Below are 24232 nucleotides of genomic sequence, written 5' to 3'. Positions count from 1 at the left end.
CCGTCGGGGTCGCCGGTGAGCGGGGCCGGGGCCGCCGCCGCCCGGGCGAGGGGCGGGTCGGAGCTGCGAAGGCCGCGGGGGGAGCGGCGGCATTGCGCGGCAGGGCGGCGAGAGGGCCGCGGGGAGGCGGCGGCGGCGGCGGCGGCCCCCGCCGAGGCCTGGTCTGGCCCGCCGCCGCCGCCGCTCGGCCGATGCGCCCGGAGCCATGGACAAGATCCTGGAGGGGCTGGTGAGCTCTTCGCACCCGCTGCCGCTGAAGCGGGTGATCGTGCGGCGCGTGGTGGAGTCGGCGGAGACGCCGCTGAGCCAGGCGCAGTGCCGCGCCATGTTTGCGCTCGGCACCCGGCTGGTGCTGCAGGGTCCCGACCCCTTCCAGCGGCAGGTGGGGCGGCAGGTGCTGGACGCCTACGGCCGCTTCCACCGCGCCGAGTTTGAGGCTTTCTTCAACCGCGGGCTTGTCCTCGGCCTCCTGCAGCGCGGCTACGGCGAGCTGAGCAACCGCGACCCCGCCATCCTCGACTACATCCAGGCGGGGCTGCGCCTCATCATGAGCTGCCCCTCGGTGCTGGAGCTCTTCGAGCTGCTGCAGGTGGAGGCGCTGCGCCTGGTGTGCGAGCGGCCGGCGCCGCCGCTCTGCGCCCGCCTCTGCCAGCTGCTGGGCGACTTCCCGCAGTGCCTGCCCCGCGGCAGGAAGCTCTCGCTCGCCTTCTGCCAGCAGCTGGTGCGCAGCATCGCCCACTTCCAGAGCCAGGGCACCCGCGAGGCCGAGCTGCGCCTCTACGTGTCACAGGTGACCCAGGTCAGCGCGCTGCTCAGGAGCGTCTGGAAGGCCGAGCCCGACACGCTGCTGCCCTCCCTTCAGGAGCTCTTCGCTGTCATCTCCGCCGCGGGTGAGCGGGAGCGGCGCGGAGTAACGGGGGCGTAGGTTATTCAGAGAAGAGGAAAAGCCGTAGCGCATGCAGTGGGCGCTCTGCAGGCATCACCTGGTAACCACTGCTTTCTCACCCGCATACTAAAATGCAACTTCTTGACTGTCGAGAAAGCAAAGCCTTTTTATTTCCTGCCCACCTCCCAAAAGCTAGAGAGTACTGATTTTTTTGTCGTTTTTTTTTTTTTAAATTTATTTTGCTGCGGGGCAGGATTGTGTTTGTAAAAACTCCTGATACAGTGCTTTAAATCATATACCAAAATGAGGTTTTGGTTGCCTTGTTAAGGAAGATTTAAAACTAGCCATAGTTACACACATATAAAAACCTCAAAGGCTCTTGCCAGGAAGTTGGTGTCAGACTCTTTGTGGTGCCCAGCACCATGACAAGGAGCAAAGGCCAAAAACTAAAACACAAATTTCACCTGAACACTGGGAAGGACTTGTTTAGATTGAGGGTGGTGGAGCACAGGAACAGGCTGCCCATGGAGGTCGTGTGTGTTGTTGTGTGTGTTCCTGTGTTACCTGCTCCAGGTGACCCCTGGCAGAGGGGTGGGGCTCCATGGTCTCCAGAGGTGCCTTCCAACACAGTTGTGTGATTTGATGAAAAGCTACTCTTTCTTCTTGCTCCCTGTTTAACAGATTGGGATTTATAAGTGTATATAAGTAGTATATGTAAAAGCAATGTATAAAATTTTAGGAAGCATCCAGTGCCTCAGTAATGGAAATGTGATTGTAAATAGGTCCTTTCTGACTTCTGAAATCTGTGAAGTACTATAATAATTCCCATTGCCAAGTGCCTTTGCTGTTGAGGCACCTGGGAAACTTGACATTGCATCTTGCTATAAGTGGAATGGTTAGCAGAGAGTTGTTGAGATAGGATGTGGAGAATACCAGCTGCACTAAATTCCTAGGCTTAATATGAAGTATAATACACAACTTATGGTACTTCTTTTTAGAAAAACACAAAACCTACTTCTCAATTCCAGTTAGGGTAGAGGAGGAAGTAGTTGGCAGATGGTCACTTTCTTACATGGGAAGGAAATGAACTAATGGCATTTGTAATTGACTGCTATCAATTAATTCAGTGATATATTTTACTTTTGGTTTGGTTTGTGATAATAGAATGCCAGCTATACGATAGATTTATTGTCACTTGAAACTATGGTCAGGTTGTATGGTAGAGCAAGAAGCTATCTCTTTTTCTGTGGGGTTTTCTTTTTAGTTCCTTACATTGTCATATTCAATTGTTACAGATACTTCATTTGAGCCTTCTGTTGCACTGGCAAGTCTTGTGCAGCACATACCATTGCAGATGATTACAGTACTCATCAGGAGCCTTACTACAGATCCTAACGTGAAAGATACCAGTATGACTCAAGCTCTGTGCAGGTAATGTATTTAACTGTGAAGGGAGAGGAGAGTTTCTTATTTAATCTTGCCTTTCTTGGAGCTGTTACTGAAGTTCCATTAAAAAAAACAATGAAACAAAAGTGTGAAGAAGAGGAACTTTTAAAATGGTATTCCAAGTCATGCTTTTTGGCATGTTAAGGTGTATATATATATATCAAATATATCTGATGCTGTGGCTGTTACTGGCATGGTTTCTGTTTAAGGTTGCTGCCTTCATTGCTATTGTGGCTTCATTCTCTGGCCCTGCTGGGGTGGATGAAGAGGGTTAATTAGAAACTGAGAGGAAACACCTGTGTTCTTCTTAGATGACATCTTAAGTGAGGTCTTCTGCCTTATGGAAGATGGTGTAAGTAGGAAACTCCATAGGTTTTACAGTCAAGCAGAGAAACAAGGCCTTGTTTTCAGAAGATGGACCTTTGTGCTTTTCCAAGAAGCAGGATAGCATTCTCATGTGATGGTATTAACCATCATCTCCTGCTCAGAAGAAAGGAGCCAGTTCAAAATGAGTTTTACTGCTTAGCTTTGAGGGATTTCTTTCTGCTTAGATGTCTTAATGGTTTTTTTGGAAGGATTCACAGAGAACAGCTTCTATTACCCTTTTGACTCAAACCCTCATAGGCTTTTTGGGTGTTCTTTGTATGATAGAGAAATAGAAATCATATAAAAGCAAAAACTGCTTATTATGTTTGTCACTAATCTAACCTTGAGTAAACGTGATGTAGATGAGTAGCAGTGTAAACAGACTGGGATTCAGATTGCAGTTGTGACTAGTATCTTCAGATATGTCAACAGTAGTGATGCAGAAAAATGACAGTGATAGAAGGATGAAGACCTTGAAGTTGGTGGTTTTTTTTTTTTTGAAATCCAGTTGAAGAAGCTGTTATTGAGTACTGAAGGGTAGGAAAATGGGTAATGCAGTTAAACAGGGGACTATTAGAAATCTGTATTGCTTAAAAAATAATTTTTAAGAAGCCTTAAAATAAGAGTCCAGTGTCTTCAAGATTATTCAGTACATCCATTTGAGTGTAGTCTAATACTTAAGCATTCATGTAGTGTAGCACCTGAATATCTTGGTGGGCTTTCTCACACTGAGAACATGCCTTGTGCTGACAGTAAGTTGAGGAGCTGTGTTTCAGTCGAAAACATAATGAAAAGAAGCAGCATTAGTAATACAATTTGGGGTATGACATATTGTTTAGGCACTTTAAGAGAATCTCCTTGACTGAAGAGATTTCAACCAAGCTGTGTTCCCAATCTAAAGGTCAGACCTGGGAAATTCAGGATTAGGTCACGCTGATAATTTGCCAGTAATGTGCTGGTGATTAATTTTCAAGTTAGTGTAGATTTAACATTTATGTTGCAGTGCTGTCTCAAGATAGTGTCATCATGTAGCTGTAGCTTGAGAACACCTTCACTGTGTGCCTCTCCTTAGGGAAGCAATGCAGTACTGAGCTTTGGTTACACTAGGAGCTGTTATTATCAAACAAGTGCCTTTTTTTTTTTTTCTTGGTGCCAGCCATGTAATAGGTGACTTTTTCCTCTTGTTTTTGAAAGGGAAGGGTAATCTTACTTGCTTTGTTGATTCTTTGAGGTAATACTCTCTCTTAAGAGCCTCTAGTTTTGTTCCATGGAGCCTTGTTGGTTCCATGAAGCCTCATGTCAACACCGCATGCAGTTTCTTTTTCTACCCCTGGCAACCCTTTGCAGTTATTACTCTCTTCTGGCTTAGTGAAGCAATTGTTCAGAGGTTAATGCAGCTGGAATGTCTGGAGCACCAAATGACTATGCTGTCATCGGGCTTGCAGCATTCCCAGGAGGTGCAGAACTCCGGGCACAACAAGGTCTGACGAGAGTTAGCAGAGCTTTGCTGACTGTAAATTAGAGACCTTGTTGCTCACATCCTAAGTACAGCATCTGTGGCACTGCAGAGTCTTTCTGAAGGTGAGCACAGAATAGTAAAAATTTATGTTTAACAGACTCATAAGTTGAGTTGGTTCAGGGTGGGCGGTACATTAGACACAAGATCATTTTAGAATTTGGCTTGAGCTGTCTGATGAAACCTTACCTGAAGCATCAATGAGGAAAAGCAGAAATGGTTCAGTCTCATTGAGGATATATGGGTACTTTAAGAGTCTACTTTAGAACTCTGGGAGGAAATGAACTGGCTGTACTCAGGATCCTGACAAGTATAATGCTTCTTTGCACTTCGACCCAACTATCTTTGTTAAGAGAAACAGATAATTTTGCTGAGAAAAGCTCCAGGTATAACCAGGTGCTCTGTCCTATTGGAAAAAAGGTCAAATTCTGTAAAAGACTTGTAAGTTATTGGGGGTGACAGGTAGTCAGAGGATCTTCTGTTGCTGTTTTGGGTTTTTTTTCCCCTTAATCTGAGGGACTCATGCCTGAGCTGCCAGATTCTTTGATGTGGTGAAGAAGATATTTTGTGAAAGAAGTTACTGTCTGAGATTGCACAAATAATTTTCTTTTCGAAGATAACAAAAATACTGTCCTTACTAGCCACCCTAGGTGGGTAAAAAACCTACTGATTTTAGGGTGGTATGAGGAAGAAGGTCCTCCCTGAGGCTTTTAAGGTTTTCTTAAGCTAGTCAAACCCAAAAAAGCAATCTCTGTTCATATTCATGATCATCATGGCCCATACTAGTAGCTGCCTAAAAATATGCACTCATGGATTGCAACAGAGCAGTAAGCCAAGCGAATGCAACCAAAATACCTGATCTTCACCTACCAGATGTAAAATGTGATGCTTTTTGGGACAGTCTCAAGCAGGTCTGTGGGTTCACTTCTGTCTCTTCTGGCTTTTGTTTCTGCTCTCAAAATCATTCACTCTCAGGTTAACAGTCAGGTGTTTTAGAATAGTGGTTCTAATGTAGGACTCTACAGAATACTTGTCTAAACAGTTAAGAAAGCAATATATTGTCGTTAGGTTTAAATTAGCTGTGCAGATGTTTCTGACTGCTGGAAAATACCAAGTCTACAAATCAAGGAGGGGAAGATTTGAACATGATTGGTTTGTGAGTTGTGGGGTCTTTTTTTTAGGTTATTTCTTCACAGACAAAAACAGTTTGGGCCTGTGTTTTTGATTTTCTATTTCAGAGGATATAGGAAAGGTTGCTCAGGATAAACATGTTTGAATTCAGTGTCTTGAGGAAATAAGAGCTTTGTGTAAATGCAGAGCACTGATTATGATGTTGCCATGGTTTTTTCCCAATTTTGTTTATAGTAATATGGATGAAACTTGGTAAGATTTGTGCTTGTTTGTTCAAAAGGCAGTTCTAAAGATCACTTAGTTTAGAGAAGCCTATGAACTTTGTAAGTGCAGATTCTAGGATAGATACATTATAACTTGTCTCAATATCTGTCCACTCCTGTGGTAGAAAGTTTTTTCTTCCACCTAGTGCTGCCAAATTAGTGCTGCTTCATCTTGTTTGAAGAAAGTAATCTTATGGACAATTAAAGAAAATTCAAAATATTACCAAGTAAAGTCTCAGAAGAACAAAGCCTAGATATTATGTTTTAGCTGGCACTCCCTTACAATATTGTCTGTGTCTTAGAATTGTTTCAGCTCATCTGCTTGTCTGCCTTAAGCATCAGGATAAACTAACTATTAATTTAAAATACCTCTGTTTTCTGTTCCTGATACTTCACTGTATTTTCTAGGCACAGGAGGTCGCTTCACTTTTTTCTTAGTTCAAGTGAAATGATCCCTTTTGAGATGTATGCAGACCTCAGACTGCTCTATGTATTTAAAATGAATAGATTTTGCTATTAATTTAGAGTGTTTGGATGGGCTCCTGGGAGAGTAGCTGTGAGTTGAAGAGTCTTCCTTAGTAGTCAGTTTTGGTCTGCTTTGGAGTAAAAGGTGTTGAGGGGAGGTTACCAGCTACAGGCACTTTTTCAGCAGTAAGTTGTTGCCATATGTTAGCTCAATGTCTATAACATCAGAGTGCATGTTCTAGACCAACAAGAAGCAATACAAAATATTGGCTTTTTTATGGTAAGGTATTTTTGGGGATGCATATTTACTTAAAATGTATTAAATAAATCCTTATTCGTTTCAGAGTTAAATTACTTGAGATATAATCAAAATTAATTTACCACTTGCCCAACATTCCTGCATTACTTATTGTGAGTCTTATTGTGTAAGCATGTTGCAAGCATCTTTTTTGTTGAGGTTCAAGTTAGTGGCATATTGGTTTTTTTATCTTTTTTGTTCTGCTGTTGTCTTGCAGAATGATTGATTGGCTGTCCTGGCCTCTGGCTCAGCACGTGGAAACGTGGGTGATTGCACTGCTGAAAGGATTGGCTGCAGTCCAGAAATTTACCATCCTCATTGACGTCACCCTGCTTAAGATCGAATTGGTATGTTGGAAAAAAGCATTCAAACAAGGGAGAGGGAAAGGAGTTGCTACCAGCTATGCAGTTGTGTAGCATCCTTTTTATTGTAACATACAGCATCTTCTTATTCTGCAAATATGATGTAAATGCATTTATAGCTGTCACTTGCATGTAATGATTTTGTCTATTTCAAATGGCTGTGTGTTTGAAGATTTTTTTTGTGTTAACTGAACTTTTACTTTGCAGATTCACTGAAATAAATGTGGGTTTTTTTAGGTCTTTAATCGACTTTGGTTTCCTCTAGTGAGGCCTGGTGCCCTTGCTGTCCTTTCCCACATGTTACTTAGTTTCCAGCATTCTCCAGAAGCTTTTCATTTGGTGAGTTACTAAATAATTGTTTTTGAGTGCTTTGAAATGCCGCTCACTGTGTTGTTTCTGAAATGGGTGTAAAGAGCAACAGAATTGATGTGCTTGGATGTTGTCTGTTGGAAGGTTGTAGAACCAGGTTCCTGTGGTTATAGGAAGGCTTTTGAGATTCCAGATTCAGCCACTTCATCTCTAACTGGAAACAAGCATTGTCCTTCCTTGTATGTACCTATTTCTGGCAGGAGTGTCTGGGCATCACATTTTGACTGCATGCTTCTGCAAATCCATTTCATGTGTGTGAAATCTGCTGATCAAGTTGGAGGGCAAGCAGGTTTTTGAGGCCAGCTGTTTGGGGAAAACAGGTAACAGAGATAATGTGCTCTGTGTCACCTGGTCACCCTGAATGAGACCAAGAAGTACTTAACTTGCAGAAGGCTGTGCTGTCTGTGTCCATGTTCATGGGCAAATTAAACCATTTTTCATGACCCCTTTTCAAAATGCATTCCATTAGTTAAGGCCATAGATGGGAGGGTGTGAGAGTGACTGTGTTAATACAGCAACATGTTCCCACACTTGGCATTAAGCCTAAAGTCTAGGAGAACATCTGAGATTTAAGAGTAACAGCCTGGCACATTGTCTCTTTACTGTTTCCAGGGCTCTGAAGGGGTATAAAGCCCTCTGTTTAATGTCAGAGTAATTTATGCCCGTTACGTTGGCTTTTACTGAGAGATCTCTGAAGTTTCTCCAGTGTCCTGATCTTGTCTTAGCATAGAAATTTGAGTTACAATTAAAAGCTTTGCATGTGTTCAAAACATAAATATTTCATACATTTTTCTGTCTTGCTTTTCTTTTTTCCTGAGAGAGACAAAACATTAGAAAAAATGTAATATATCAGATAGCCTGTTCTAGAAAGAGGAAGTTGATTTACCAAAGAAAATTTCTATTGGAGGCTGCATGCTGTCTTGCATAAATATCTCCCTTCAAGATTTCATGACCATTTAAACAATTTTCTTCACTATCATTTATTTGTGCTACTACCATTTAATAATCTGTAATATCTTCCTTCACTTTAAGTACTTGTTTCCTTTTTTAATAACAAATGGTCTGATGATGCAAGTGTCAAATGCACATTTGATAAATAGAAATTAATTTCCTTGGAAATGCATCTGAGATTACATTCCATCTCCTTACGCTTGAGCATCATGAGCATAAATTATTTTGATAGTTTTGTACCAGAAGCAGTCTTGTACTTATAATGTATGATGTAGAACTTATGATCATCAAAAATCTACTGATATATCGAAGTTTAATGTAACCTCGAGCCAGAAGAGAGAATTCTGTGTATTCAAAGTGTAACTTGCAGTATTATCCAGCCTGCAGAATTCTACTCTTTGGCAGAACTGAGAGCCTATCCTTTCTCTCTTCTTCCCATGTGCCTTGTCTGCTCAGAATTATCATAACTCAGATCTACTTGATACCAAGCTCCATCTTGGAGCTCAGGAGTTGCTTTCTCATTGCTGTGTACCACATTTTTAAAGTGGAAGATGAACTTTTTTCATTGCAATACCTTTCAGTATTGACTTGTGGTACAGTGAACTCTTCATCTTTGTGTTTTTTATTTTTAAACAGTGGGTATCTTGCTTACCTAAAGAGCAGGGTTTATTTATCAGAGATGTAGAAGTATTTATACCCAGAGAATAACCAATATTTGAAAAAGTGACAAATCTGTATTTTGCACCTAGCCTTTTTTACTTTCATGTTTTGAACTATATCAGTTCTTGTAATTGGTATGCCTCAGATTCCTATATTCTTATGATTGCCTTTCTGTATTTTATGCCTTTAGCTTACAAATTGTTTGGTAGTAATTAATGATGAGAAATTATTCCATCAACTTCTTTCACAGTTAATCAATCTTAATTGTTTGAAACTTGCAAAGGGTGTCTGCTTTGAAGTAAACTTCTACTTGTTGTCTTAAGGCTAATGTCTCACACATTTAAAAGTAGAGCTGTGCTGAAGAAGAGGAAGGAGATGAAGTAAACATTTCTGATTCTAATCTGGCCAGTTTAAAGTATTCCTGAATCTCTGAACTAAGTCTCAAATAGATTACTCTAGCTGTGGTAAACTTTCAGCTCGTAGTAAATGACCCGGTTGTGGTTTATGGAGCTGAGCTGCCTCACTAGGTGGAGCTATGGGCCAGTTCCCTTCTTGTAGGATTAGCAGGAATGTATTCATTGGCTCGTGAGTTCAAGCATTAGATTCTGTTAAAGGAAAGTTTAGAGGTTTGTTTAAAAAACCATATCTGTGAATCAGAACAAGATACTAAACTGTTAGTGGTGGCACAAAAGCAAAATGTTTGCAGTTAATATCCTTAATGAGATGAGTACTTTTGGACACTTGACTGTTTAAAACCTTAGCATGCACCTTTTGAAGTTCATGAAGTTCCTTTTAAAACTTACATGAGCTAAAGAGAGCATTGAGTAATTAATTGTGCTGCTTGAAAATTGTTATGTATGAAGAGTAATGTATGTTTTTCAAGTCATTGTTTCTCAACCACTTCTTATTTAATAACAAAAGTTCTCCTGTCATTTGGCATGTATAAACCAATGAAGTTCAATTAAGTGTTTTGTAGAAGAAAAAAAAGCAATAAGAAAATGCAGTTAACACCTTTTTGCTTGTTTCTTTGTTTTCCCATTTAGATCGTCCCACATGTGGTCAGTTTGGTTCACTCCTTCAAAAGAGATGGCTTGCCTTCCAGTACAGCCTTTTTGATGCAGTTGACAGAGTTGATACACTGCATGATGTATCATTATTCAGGTTTTCCAGAGCTCTATGAACCCATTCTGGAAGCTATTAAGGTACATTAGGAATGTTAAGAGCATGGAATGTTATTTTGTTCTCCCAGATATGAGGCTTTAGTTCCACAGATCCAAATTCTTTAGCGCTTCCACATGGAGAAAAGAGCTAACCACATCATCTCATGTCAACCTTGTGTTTGAAATATAAAATAAGTATAAAGCTTTGAAGAAGAAGGCTGGGGGGAGGGAAGAGAACAAGGGCAGGCAGTCTGTATCTTCTAGGCTATCAGGGGCAGCAGCCAGACCTTGGAGGAGAACTGGGGAGAAGGGGGAGATAAAATACTGCTGCATGGCTAGACCTGTAGCAGAAACAAATAAACAAACCTATTAAGCCAGGTGTTAAATGTTAAGCTGAGTGTTAAATGTTTCTCTTGTAGGACATGCCCAAACCCACTGAAGAGAAGATTAAGTTGATCCTCAGTCAGAGTGCCTGGACTTCTCAATCCAGTTCGTTGCCATCTTGCTTATCTAGACTTTCTGGAAAATCTGAAACTGGGAAGACAGGCCTAATAAATCTAGGAAATACTTGCTACATGAACAGTGTTATTCAAGCACTTTTTATGGCTACAGAGTAAGTGCTTCTTAACAGCTTTTTTCATTGCAAATAATTCTTGCCATTACTGCATTCTTGATTTTCACAGATAGTAACATGTCCTGGGGTCTCTCACCTTGCTAGAGCTGAGTGCGTTGTTTTGCACTCAGTTACTGGTTGCTTTGTTCAAGTTCAGCTCTGGAAACTGCAATTTTAGCCACTAAAACTCCTGATCCTTCCACCCAGTGTCAAAAGAGAAGTCCTTTTTCCCTCACTGTCCTTGCTCACTGCTGTATTGTAAAAAGATTTGGTGCTACTTTGGTTATAATCTGGAAGGGTATTAAAACAAGTCTGTCTGTATCCCATTCCTACACATTTAAATGTTTAAAGACATGGGTATTTTGCAGTGTTAATTCTTACCATACAGTAATTTTAGATCTGCACTAGAGCAGAGTTCCAGTATTGAAGGAAGTCTTACGTGTTTTGCCTTCTTTCAATTTGAAGGAATTGTCTGAGCTGGAATGATAACTGAATTGTTAGAAGTCTAGCTAGGAAACTCTTTCATTTGTCTCTCTCTTCCATTTCAGTTTCAGAAGGCATGTTTTATCTCTGAATCTAAATGGCTGTAATTCCCTAATGAGAAAATTACAGCATCTTTTTGCATTTTTGGCCCATACCCAGGTATGTCAGTTTTTCATCTGTTTTTCTTTAAGCTTAGATCTATGTACCAAAATTGAGAAACAAACATGATGCCATGGGAATCCTCTTGAGTATTTCAAGTATAAATATTATATTTTTGTATGGGAATCAGTCTGCCTTGAAATGCTCAGATGGACTTAGGAAATAGCCATTTCTCTAGGTGGAATATGTTGGTGTTTTGTTATTTCTATTAATAGGTAGTGATAGGTTTTCTTTGAGGAGCAAGAATGAAAAAATCCAAATAAGACCTCAGTTGATAGACAAGCTGACTTTATGCTATCTTTCTAGGGTAAACTGTGACCTTCTTCATTGATTTTTACACTAAATTTTATTGTAGTTCAAATTCTAATGTGATCATTATTAGCTGTTCGAAACACTTTGCTAATGCTGGAAAGGCACAAGACACTTCTGTTTTCCTTGAATAATAGCAATTCACTTCTGGAGAGGATGAGGCTGGATCAGCTTCAAAATAAATGGGTCCTTATGAAGAAGTACTGGTGTTCTGAAGAAAGCCAACAGGTTTTTTAATTCACCAGCAAGAATGGTAGCTGCTATAATACCTGGCTTGTACTCACTAAACATTAATATTTGCTGTCAGGATAAACTATTTGTATCTTTGTACTAGAGGCGATTGCTACAAAATTAATGGCTCTCCCTTGGTATGATTAAGTTGTTTAAATGTTTGTGTACCTTGTGTTTCATTCAGCTACTCTGTGATAATGTTGTCCATAGTTTAGCTGTTAATATTAAAATAATCAGCTTTTTAAGTTGATTATATTACAACTATGTAACCTTTTCTGTTCTCTCACTTCAACAGAGGGAGGCATATGCTCCTAGAATTTTCTTTGAAGCTTCCAGACCACCATGGTTCACTCCTAGATCCCAGCAGGATTGTTCAGAATATCTCAGATTCCTGCTAGACAGGTATGGTTATGGTGCCATCGATGGCAATGAATCTATAGCCTTACCACGTAATGTTGAGCTCTTAGGAGCAGTTGTGTAGCAGTTCCAATGCATGAGTAAGGTAGGGATCAGCAATTTTCAACCTCATTCCTGTCTTTCTCTGGTTTTCTGTACAGTCTACAAACTACTTTTCTTCATGGGTTTAGTCTGTAGTGAAATCTGGATGCCATATTGAATCCAGATAATTGAGAACATGTTATGGTGGTAACAAGGTGCCACTTTTATAAATCTAAACATGGGTGTTAGGTTTAAGTCGTGGTCCTGTTGTTAAATTAATAGTAGTTGGTGCAAGCAGTTTAGTTGTGCTTCTGGAATTTTATGTTGGTGGAGACAGCTGTATTTCATAGAAGGCATGCAAGTCACAAAGAGATGTACATGTCTTTATAAACAGGTAATTAAGCAAGCAAATTAGCTGTGGCAGAAGTAAATCAGTAATACCTACGTTTATTAATAATGCTCTTTATTTTTGGCTTGCTAAAGGGGGCTTAAGCAATATTACTTTAAGACACATTCTGCTCTTGGAGAAATTGATCTCAACAGTGAAAGAGTGTTCTCTCTTTTTTTTCCTCCGTGGTTTGGGTTCCTCTTTTGGTTTGGATTTTCTTGCTGCAGAACTTTCTTGGCTGCAGAATTCTGGCATTTTCTTTGGAAATAGTCTGGCCATAAAGAAATAGTTACTTTTTCTCTTACCAAGTCTGACAGGCCCAGTCAGCTCGGGAGCTGATGGATTAACACAGTGTAATGATAAATAATAAAAACAGTGTTAGGTTTCTTTAATATTTGCCTATTCTTTCAATATATCCATTGTGTTCTGTTATATGTAATGAGACCCAGAATCAATGTATTTGTGCCACTCGTACTCTGGTTTGGAACTCTATGCTTCAGCTTCCTTACATTAAAAAAAAAAAAAAAAACAGATTTTTTAGGGTAAGATACTTTAGCAACTTAACCATCTGTGGTTTTTAGCTGGAAAAAAATCTGAAATAGTGTGGCAGTATTTGGAATATAGCACGGTTACTTGGACTTATTTTTCTTTGTTTTCAGGTTGCATGAAGAAGAGCGAACTTTGAAAGCGTTGTCTTCAGCGAAGAGTTCTGAAAGTATTCTGACTGACAAGTCCCAGGCACAAGAAAGTGCCCATAAAACATTTACTGAAGCACCTTGTATGGAAAGTGAAGGAAGAACTCTGATAGAGAAGATGTTTGGAGGAAAATTGAAGACTAACATATGCTGTTTGAACTGCAAAAGTATGTCTCAAAAGGAAGAAGCTTTCACAGATCTCTCTTTGGCTTTCTGTCCCCCAACTTCCTTAGAGAATGCTGACCCAAAATGCATAGAACATTCTGAAGTGAAAGATGACTACATGGTGCAAAGTAATACTTCAGCTACCAGTCCTGATGCAGAAACACCTCTCAGTAGTTTGGAAGTAAATCGTGGATGTGACACAGTAATGAATGAAGGAACCATAGATTTTTCTAGTGAGCCAAGCTCTGAGAACACCACAATTTCTGAACTCAAAGTTGAAAATAATGGGGATATGTCTCAGAGTCTAGTAGGTAAAAATACCCTGTCAGTTACAGACTTACTCAATTATTTTCTGGCACCTGAAATCCTTAGTGGAGACAACAAATATTATTGTGAAAAGTGTGCCTCTTTACAGAATGCTGAAAAAACTATGCAAATCATTGAGGAACCTGAATACCTCATTCTCACTCTTTTGAGATTTTCGTATGATCCAAAATGTCACATAAGGCGCAAAATCTTGGACAATGTTTCTCTACCGCTTGTATTGGAACTGCCAGTGAAAAGAGCAACATCCCCTTTAGCTGTTGTTTCAGGAGGCTGGTCTGTTGGTGTGGAGGTTTCTGATACTGGAGAAAACCTTGCTAAAAAACTGAAGCCCTCTGGTGCTGATGAAGTGACCTGCCCACAACTGGTGCCCTATGTGTTGAGCTCTGTGGTGGTGCATTCTGGGGTATCCTCTGAAAGTGGACATTATTATTCATATGCTAGAAATGTTACTGGATCAGGACCTTCTGGGCTCTGCCACCAGTCTACAGCTCTCTCTTTAGTTTCTCCTCAGGATAAGCTGTTTACAGAGGAGAGTCCTTGTACTGTTGTAGAGAACGAGCTGGACACTGAGATGCCAAGAGAATGGTTTCTGTTCAATGACAGCAGAGTGACATTTACCTCATTTCAGTCAGTCCAGAAAATCACCAGTAGATTTCCAAAGGACACTGCTTATGTTCTGTTTTACAAAAAGCAGAACAGCACCTGTGGCTTAAACACCAATCCAGCGAATGGCCTGTGGGTAAATGGAGACCCTCCTCTACAAAAAGACCTCATGGATGCTATTACAAAAGATAACAAACTGTACTTGCAGGTAAGACTGAAGTTTTGTGTAAAGGGTGTCTCCTTAGGCCTCACAAGAGGCAGTCTACAGGATAGAGCACAGCAGTTTTTAAGTGTTCTGCCATAATAACCATAAATCACTAGTCTGGCTTCATCTTGGTGTTGCTGGCCAGGTTTTGTAGTAAGGTTGTCACTGTTAGATGGGAAATGTCAAGGAAAATGGCATAAACACATTTCAGTTTAAAGTTTGAGTGGAGATGCTTGTATAGGTCATTGAAGCACTTGCCATTCCATATGGGAGAGGCTTCAAACAGTTCAAACTTTCATTGCCTTGATGGAATTGCAAGAGTGGCTTAACTTTACTTAAACACTTCCAAGTGGTGTTCTTACTAGTGCATTTTCATTTGTAGTGAAGCTTGACTTCTAAAACTGTGCTTACTCAGATGCTGGAACAACTGAAATGATGACCAGATGTGGGTGACTGGCTTCCATTTTCCCTTTGCTGCCTATGCCATACTCTCTGTGGGACCAGTGCTTCCAGCAGCACTCTCCCTGTGTTCTGGGAAGTTCACCTGGCTGTGCCAGCCTTTTTGTTTGCTGTTAAAAGAAAACAGTGCTCTCCACACTTCAATACCTCTTTCTTAGAGCATTGCTGCTTTTTTTTTTATGTTCTAGGAGTAAAAGTATGTTTTACTGTGTGCTCTTTGATGGGTTAAGCTGTTTCTGTAAGGACTCTAGACTAACTCAAGTTAGAAGAACTAGGTAAATTTAACTTTTCTGTAGTGTTTTATTAATTTCAGAGTTTTTGAGCTCCTGACCTTTTCTCATTTTAATTGAGGCTCATTACAAGTGCTTGGTTATTGTTTTTTTGAAATTATTGCTAATACTGTGATTCACTGAATTAGATTATTCTAATTTTAAGATGCTGTATTTCACTGTTGGTTCAGAGTTCTAAATTAATTTTTCCAGCTAAGTTAAGAATATATTCTTCTGTCCTGAGAAAGCCTTTAATTTTCAGAAGATATGTTCAAAAAATTCTGTATCTTACTGCTTTTGTTTTGCTATTGGATATCTGTTTACCACATGGTAAATGAAGATGTTTTCAGTATAAATAACTAAACCTGCAGTATGGGTTGCTCCCACTCTGTTTAAAACCAATTTTAAAACCCTTAGCAAGGTGGGATGCTTTGCATATTCTGAGTCCAGAGAGTTTTACTTACCCAATGTAGTACTTGTGGGGATGAACTAGAACAACCTGAAAATATTAAATGTTTTTAAAAATAAGGTTATTGCTAGTAAAAACGCCAGTGGTCTAAGGTAAACAGGTTGGTAGTGTAGTTTTTTTAACCAAACAGGCTATTTAGGCAAGGTCTGCTATTTTAATCAAAATCTGTGGTTGATTTCTGGTACTACAAGTTTTTAATATTTCCTTGTTATTCCTAGTAAACATACTTAGTTTTTGGTGTATCATAGAGCTAGCCAGACACTTAGGACTCCACATATTGCTGGAGATAGCATAATACTGTCTTCAGGAGTGTGGCCAGCACATCTGTGTAGACAGTGTCCTCCAAATATCTTCATTTTTAAAATGAGTATCCATTTCAGTCCTTAGTAGTGTACAATAGTTTCAAACTTAGGCTGTGTTTTTGACAAGGGCAAAATAATTCAAATTCACCAAGTCTGCTTTTAGCACCTGTGAAAGTATTTGGACAAGACTTGAGTTTAGGGGTTTCATGGTAGTATAATACAGTCTGGGAGAGTTGAAGGGTGACCCCTGTAGTTAGTGAAAGCCTGTTGTGAGGTTGTCTCTCATTGCCTTTAGGGAGGTGTGTGGTGATGAAGTGTCATGTGAAGGCAGCAATCAGTCTGAGCCTTAGCTCTGGAATACTTTCAGTTTGTTGCCAGGTCCACTGTGTTTAGCCTTCAAGAGCCAACATCTGCCTTCTCTCCCTCAATTTTTGCAGCTCTTGGCCAAGTTGAGGAAGGTGTACTAAAGATAGGAAATTGCTGCAGGGTTTATTGAACTAGTTGGCCAGAGACAAAATATAGTGCCTGATACGTCTAATGAAGGAAAAGCATGTGGCTCATCCCCTTCTTAGATGTCTTAAGAAGCCTCAGGAGCATTCAGCTGAAAAAGCAGCTGGCAGGCAGCAGAGCTTTTGTGTTCCTTCCACTTGTGCAGGTACATTTTCCAGCAATTGGCTCTGATTTTTATCAAGTGCTTGAGAGTTGCAGAGACTTGCTACGTTATAACAGTTAGCATAGCAATAATAATGGAAAGCTGAAAGGCTGCAGTGAATAGAAACTAGATAGCTTGTCCATCCTTTGGCCTTTTATCTGAGTACGTTGATATTCTATGCAGTTGATGGAGTGGAATGAGGGAGTGTCTTTCAAGTAACAAACATTGATATAAAGGTTTTACCTTTTGACTTGGCAACCAAGAAGAAGAGCATATGAAAATTGCTAGGATGAAAATTGATATGAAACATATATCAAAACCTGTTTTGTTAACTTCTCATCAGCAGTCTCATTTTTAGTGACATCCCATGTTGCTATAATACAATTTTAGCATGATCTCAGATGGATTTAATTTTGTTTTGCTTATGCATACTGACAATCAGTGAAGGTGTGCACCTTAGGTTGGCTGTGGATGATCAACTTGAAAGTTCAGCTTAGCTGTTCACTAGAAACCAGTGATGCTGCTTCAAAAGCCATTTTAAAAGGGTGTGAGATTGTGGGTTGGGGTTTTATTTTTAATTGTCTTTCTTCTTTCATTTCAGGAGCAAGAGCTTAGTGCTCGAACACAAGCACTTCAAGCTGCCTCGGCCTCTTGCTCTTTCCGACCGCATGGATTTGATGACAACGATCCCCCGGGAAGCTGTGGGCCCACAGGTGGAGGAGGAGGGGGTGGGTTCAGTACTGTGGGCAGATTGGTCTTTTGACTGTGAAGACAACCTGGAATACACTGGTTCCGAAGCAGCCTGGTACTGCTGAGGACAAATAAAATACCCAGCTCTGGCAAAGTTGTATCAAGGCTTTGAGACTTGGTCCTTGTCCAAAAGCAAATATTAGTGGGTTTTTGGTTATGTTTTATTTGAAATAAATAAGTGCATAATGGAAAGAAACCTACCTCTTAAAAGTTCAGTTGCTTTCATACTAAGATATGCTTGCCCAAAAACCAGAAAATGAAGATTTTTTTTTTTTAAGTAAATGCTCATGATGTTGCATTAAACTGAACAAAAATGTGCTTATGTCAGTTTCTCTTGTCCTCATCCACTGAATGAAGAAAGTTCATTTTTTACTCTGATACTATTGCTTTATGGTGGAAAGCCATTTTCAGATGGGCTAAACTGCATCTGTACTCTCTCACCCACTGCTTATTTTCAAATACAATACCTGTGTGGGTTTTCAGAGATGATGCAATTTGTAATGAAGGCAATAACTTAAATGTGACATGACACAGTACTTTCCAGGTTAAAAATTATTCAGTCCATTTCCAGTGTAAATGAAAAGAAAAAATTATACATATTTGCTAACTTGTTATCCAAAAAAAAATGCATGTTGTGTAGGAGCACTGTTTTTAAATAGAAATTGTTAACTCAGTAGCATTTCTAAATTGTTTTGAGGATTTTAAAATTATTTCAGGGGATCTATCTGCTGAGTATTGGAAAGGAAGAGATTCTGTATGTGCCTTGCAGTACTGTAACTTAAACTCTCTGAGGCTGCAGAAGATGAGAAAATGTCTTAGTAGTCTTTTTTTTTTTGTCAGCATTAGAAATCAAGACATTTATAGAAAGCTTTTAGGTTTCCAGAAGTTAAAATCTGTTAGTTTGAAATGCAGTAAGTATTGCCCTTTATTTGTTGATTTCAAAATATACACACCTAGTGATCTATAACTTTCATGGCCTGTACTGCTGAGAAAAACCTGGTCATAAAGATGGAGCTATGTTCATGAAATCACAGAAAATCTGCCTTTATTGGTCTTTGCTGAGGATCTTTGCTTATAAGAGTCTTTTGAAGCTTTGCCTTTGGCTTTTGCTGGTAGTGAGGACTTTCTGGTGAGTTCAGGATTTTTTTATTTTTTGTTTTTTACTCTGCAGAAGCCCACAATTATTCTGCCTAAGGAGCACTGTTTGACTGCTCATTAGGCAAGCAGAGGCTGAGGATCCACTCCTCTGAATCTTGACAGAAATGGCAACTTGGATTTTGATGTGCAATGAGGATAACAGAAGTAAAGGACTTAGACTGTTGAACCCAGTGATTAATTCTTGAGTAATCTTAGAGTCAAGTGTAAATTTATTTAGAGTATTTTTACAAAATTCTACACTGTTTTTGCTGTGTTTTTATATTCTATTAGGTGACAAAGTGTGTCCTTAAACAGCATGCAGACCTGGCAGGTTTTAGCATAACTGTATAGAAATAAGGAAATTTATTAAAAATGCTTTAAAAAAAGCATAAGATATGTTGAGAGAATTAAGTCTTGTTCATATGATATTAAATATATGAAGTTTAGTCTGAAAGGTAATTTAGCTTGCAAGTTATTTTTATATTATCACTAAAACTATGTGATTGACTATAGGTTTAGATGTTATACTCAAGAAAGCTAGAGCAGCTGACTTTGATATTTTATTTTTATTTTTAATACTTTCCAAGCTTTCTTGTACCAGTTTGTGATACCTTGGCTTTGGCCTACTCTTTTCTTTGCTATCTCAGTGGTAGGTCTCTGAACCAGGGGTTCAGCCACAGAAACATGCAATGTTTTGAGACCAGCATGAGGAACATTCTCATTTCATTGCACTTGGATGAGGTTATTTTTGAAAATTCACTTTGCTTTGAAATTCTATAACTTTGTCTAAGAGGGTTTTTTGTTGCCTTTTAGGCTTCTCTGCCAGGTTGCTTTGGTTTGAAAATGTTTTATGAGACAGGTTAATTTGGCTTTTCTCCCAGACTGAGGACACATGAAAAAGCTGTCTACTCATTGCATTACCTTGGGAATATTTAGTCTCTGTATCTATTTACTGCTCATTTTAAACTACTAGTAAGTAGAAGCAGGGGCGAGTGGTTTTACTCTATATGAAATCATAATATTGTAAAGGTCAGGTTTGGTTTTATATTCTCACAGTAAAAATACAAATTATGCAGCCTACCTAAAAATAATATGCAGTATGTCTTTTGTACACCTGTTGAACTCTATTTATTTCATGAGTTCTTAGAAGGCTTTCTACACCTTTTTTGCCTATTCTGAATTAGGGGTTAAATATAGAAAATTTAAATGAGAATAATGCAAATCAGGTTGGATCTGCTTAGGTGCAAAATGATGATGGATGTCTGAAATTGAAAATAACTTCTTTCTTTCACCCTGTTGACTTCTGTCAATGCATTTGCTACGGGTTTTATAAGTAGGTTTTAAAATTCAGGATACCTTTTTGTAAGTCTGCTTGCTGACATGACAGCTGTCCTAGGCTGGTGAGTCACAAGATATCCAGCTTGGAAGGTTTCAGTAAACCTAGTGGAAGTGAAGAATTATTTCATGCTTTGAAATGTGCACCTTTATTATTGTTTACAGTTATGGTGTTGCATGCCGCTGTCTTCTGGACATGAGAGAAAAGTGTAGATATGGTAGTTTGATTTCTGTTGCTTGTGAATGAATGCTGGATGGTTTATTTTTTTTACCTTTTGGCTCCATTCTTAATAAGTTTATTAAGTTGAATCAATAGAAAGATGCAAAATGCATCAGACCGTCTCAGAAGCTTGAGGGTTTTTGTTGTTTACTTTTGATGAAAGAGACACAGTTGTACCACTCCAAGGTGCTATGTCTTAAAATCATATTTGCTTCTACCAGGACAGACTGTGATTTGGTCTTTGTTTTAATGGTCACTGGAGTTGAAATAACTTTCTTTTGTGCTGGTAATTTTTTACAGTTTTTTGCTGTGGAGCATCACAGTGGATTACTGTGAGCAGTCTCCCCTGTAACAAGTGATTGCATTGTCTGTGAGCCCATTTATCCAGGATGAGAAGAAGCTTTTTTGACTAACTGAACCAATCGTACTTTCTGGCTAGATTTTTTCTTTTTTTTTCTTTTCTTTTCTGTGTTCCCTTCTTTGGAAAGTCAAATATTTTATCTTCTCTATGCTCTGGAAGTTTATTTTGGGTAAGCCTTAATTTCTTTTTTTTAATCTGTAGCAATAAGTTTGTTCTTTGAGTCAGAACACTTTTTTGTACAAGTGAAAGGGCAAAGGGCGAAAGCTCTGGGAGATGAGAGTGTTCAAACAAAATCAAGTGGGTATAAACTTTCTGTAAATAAAATTTAGATTAGAAACCAAGTTCCTAATTCTGGAACAGCCTTCTGGGAAGAGCCTTGCTTCGAAGGAAGAGCAAACTATGTGTATCAAAGAAATTAAATGCAAAGTGGTGTCTGAATAGTAGGGCAACTAGACCTGATAAACCAGAGGTCCCTTCCAGTCCCTTCCTAGAGTTTTGCTCTTTTGTTGGGTTTCCTGTCTTGCCTCATTACCAGTTTTGTTTTTAAGGCCTAAGTATTTGAGGGTAAATAAATAGAATATTAAAAGGTGACATAAAAAAGTTAACTGCTGAATTTGGGGTGGTGTTGGTCTCTGATATAGGGGAATGAAGCATAAAAATTACTATATCATGGCAAGTGGAAGCTTGGAGGAGTTGTGATCTAAAGAAATGTGCTCAGTTTCTAACACAAGGGTGATTTCCCTGGGTAACAACCTGCAATGTAATGTAATGAGTGGTAGCACTTGGTATCTTCAGTAGGCTGCAATTAAATGGAAATTATTGGACATTTTCAAATGGTGAGCCAATGATCTATGTTGTAAATGAGATTGGAATAGACAATCTTGAAGGCTTTTTAATGTTCTGTGCAGCCAGTCATCATAGGTCTAGCAAAATCTGAATTCAGAGCTATGGGTAATATGTTGTTAAATCCCAGTGGTGTGGGGGCAAATGTGACCGAGAACCCAGAACTGTGTGGTGCTGGCTGGGTTGTGTCAGGCACAAGCTCTGCCTGTGGGTTGTAGTGTAGCACTGCCTCAGCACACGAGCTTTTGTGTTACAATGCACACACACAATTCACTGGGGATCTGCTTTGGCTTCTATTGAAGCATCCAAATCAAAGGCACAACAACCAAAGCTACCCAGACTGAAGCATGGATTAATGTTTTTTAATACAATATGCACCCTCCTTATTTAAAATGGAATATCTTCTTAATGTGCGAGATTCTGGATAGGAATGTGGATTCAGGATACACATTTCTTGTTCCCTTTTTATTTTTTCTGGTGCAGATAGTATTTTTAGGAATCAGGTGTAAAAGTGCTTAAATGGACATGTCAAAAGAGACAACACAGCAAAGAGGGACAGCAGGTGGTGAAGGAGAAGAGCTGGTACTGAACTGAAATGGGACAGATGCTGGAAGGACAGCCTGGCTCTATTCTAATTTAAAAGTTGCACATGTTTTAATTTCACTGCTCTAACTTTATTCCACCCAAGGCTACTTTGTCAGCAATGCCTTGTGTTATCTGAGCCTGATCCTTAACAAGTTTCTGCTGTATCACTATATCCATTTATATTTTGAAGAAGAAATACCTCAGTAGGCATATGGAAAATATGCTGCTGAGGAGCATATTTCAGGTTGACATGAAAAAAATGAGTTCAGCAACAGGATATGTGACTGTGCAAGCAGCTGTGGTATCATACAGCATCCTCAAGGCCAGTGGTCTCCAAGCTTTCTGATTGCACATCCACATCACTAAAAACTCTTACGTGTGCACCCACTATGTGTATTTATTAATTTATAAATAATATATGTACTACTATACTAATTTATTATGTACATACACAGGAGTAGAAATTGAAAAACTATGAGAGAAAAGTGAAATAAAGACTATTTTAAAATTATTTAAAATTTCATTTGTTAATTTTGCAAAATATACTTTCTTCTTGCACCCAAATGAATTGTCTTGGGTTGCATGCACCTCACTTTGGAGACCACTTTAAGGTAGTCTTGGAAAGAGTTTTAACTTGATGGGAACATGCATCAAAACTGACCAGTTTATAATCACAGTTTCTTTTACTCTGTGAATATAGACTGTTGTCCTTAACTTTGTGCTGCATTGTCACAGAAATGTTTTATGAAAAAACTCCTTTCCTTAGGATTTTTTCTCCTGAGAAACTGAGAGGCCTCAGGAATAAAATGTAAACAATGATTATCTGCTGCTCTGGAATGTAATAGGTGCATCTTTGATTGATCTCATGTGGTTGTTTCTATTTAATGGCCAATCACAGTCAGCTGGCTCTCTGAGAGTCAGGAGCTTTTGTTATCATTCCATTCTTTTTCCTTTCTTTGCTAGCCTTGGGATGAAATCCTTTCTTCTATTCTTTTAGTATAGTTTTAGTATATAGTTTACTTTTAATATAATATATATCATAAAATAATAAATCAGCCTTCAGAAGCATGGACCCAGGTTCTCATCTCTTCTGGGGAGATGAGAATCTGGGTCCATGTTGCTGACTGGGGCTGCCTGCAAACTCCCACACTGCATGACTCTGTTTTGGATCTCTGTTTATTCAGAGTTCTTCCAAAATTTGGTCCAAGGCCTGTGTACTGTTTTGCTGTTTGTTTTCCTAGAGTGTGCATTAAATGACAAAACAGGAGGTGTCAGCCTTAAGTGGTTTGCAGAAATGCAAAGCCTTTCCAGTTTGGAGGGGAGGGCATATCCCTTGTCAAACACAGGGATGTCTTAGTACTTGGCTTGAAAGATCACTACCATTTTTCAACTGACTTGCCCTTTCTCAAATGTTCACTAAAGAATTGCCATATTTAGTGCTCAGCCTCCCAGAAGAAAGTAATTAATTTTCTTGCTGTATCTTTCCTGGTGTTTATTCTACTGAACTAGAGTTGAAACCATATTTGCAGTATGCCTGTGCTTGAATCTTGTAAACTGGCATAAATTTTTAATAGTATTTCATATCAGTTTTTTAAAATTGATGGGGAGAAATGACTTGTACATGTGTTGGGCTGCATAAGGAAGTCAAAATATACATCTCAAAAAGTGTCTCAAAGTATGTAAGTTTTCATGTGTTTGACTGGAGAGGCAAGATAGATGTTCTAGTAAAATATAACAGTGGTGATTTGGGGTTTTTTAATTTTTAATGTTTTACCTGTAAATCTCAGCTTGAAGGATCTTACACAAAAGCATGGAGCATAAGTCATCTGAAAACTCTTGATGGTCCAGCTGTGTCTGAGAACGAAGTAGCTGGATTTGCTGTGTATTTACAATGCAGTGATTTCATCTGAGTTGTCTTCTCAATGGGTGATACTTCAATCTTCAAAGAAGAGGAAATTACTCCAATTGGTTGAAATAATTAAGGACATCACAGTTGGTTAAAATGCAGCCTTTCTCACTGAACTTGGAAGTTAGGGCACAGAAACATTCAGGCCTCCTGTAAATAAAGACATGATTCTCAAAAGCTGTTTTCAACTCTTCTATATTTTTCCTCAAGCTTCCCCAGACTAAAAGTTGAAAGGAAGCTTTTGGGTTTGGTTGTTTTTCTTGACTACAGGAATACCTAAGAAACTCAAACAATTAACAGGCCAGTTAATCATCTGTGAAGTACTGCTGGGTGGTGTCTGGAAGGGCAAGGTTTGGGTTGCCCTTAGAATATGTAGTTTGAAGTTGTCTCCTTGAGTTGGCTGCCCACAGCCCCCTCTGGCATTAGAAACAGCTGCCTTTATGTGGTCTCCAGAT

At 39.3% G+C, this 24232-nt stretch overlaps 1 protein-coding gene across 1 annotated transcript; it reads left to right on the top strand.

Annotated features, from left to right (window-relative positions):
- USP38 (ubiquitin specific peptidase 38) lies at positions 1 to 23954 on the top strand. The gene is made up of 10 exons (XM_036383012.2): positions 1 to 890; positions 2182 to 2317; positions 6589 to 6718; positions 6971 to 7072; positions 9757 to 9915; positions 10293 to 10486; positions 11035 to 11128; positions 11964 to 12070; positions 13154 to 14492; positions 17242 to 23954. The coding sequence occupies exons 1-10, from the start codon at positions 206 to 208 to the stop codon at positions 17401 to 17403; spliced, it is 3108 nt and encodes a 1035-aa protein (XP_036238905.1). The 5' UTR covers positions 1 to 205; the 3' UTR covers positions 17404 to 23954.
- The last annotated feature ends 278 nt before the right edge of the window (positions 23955 to 24232 follow it).

Source organism: Molothrus ater, chromosome 4 (genome assembly GCF_012460135.2).
Source record: "Molothrus ater isolate BHLD 08-10-18 breed brown headed cowbird chromosome 4, BPBGC_Mater_1.1, whole genome shotgun sequence".
Taxonomy (NCBI): domain Eukaryota; kingdom Metazoa; phylum Chordata; class Aves; order Passeriformes; family Icteridae; genus Molothrus; species Molothrus ater.
The sequence above is the reverse complement of the archived record's forward strand: the minus strand, read 5'-3'. Positions and strand labels throughout refer to the sequence as shown.

Coding starts and splice junctions, on each gene's coding strand:
- USP38 (XM_036383012.2), top strand. CDS start 206: ATGGACAAGATCCTGGAGGGGCTGGTGAGCTCTTCGCACCCGCTGCCG. Junction 7,073..9,756: donor CTCCAGAAGCTTTTCATTTG/GTGAGTTACTAA, acceptor TTTCCCATTTAG/ATCGTCCCACATGTGGTCAG. Junction 10,487..11,034: donor GCACTTTTTATGGCTACAGA/GTAAGTGCTTCT, acceptor CTTCCATTTCAG/TTTCAGAAGGCATGTTTTAT.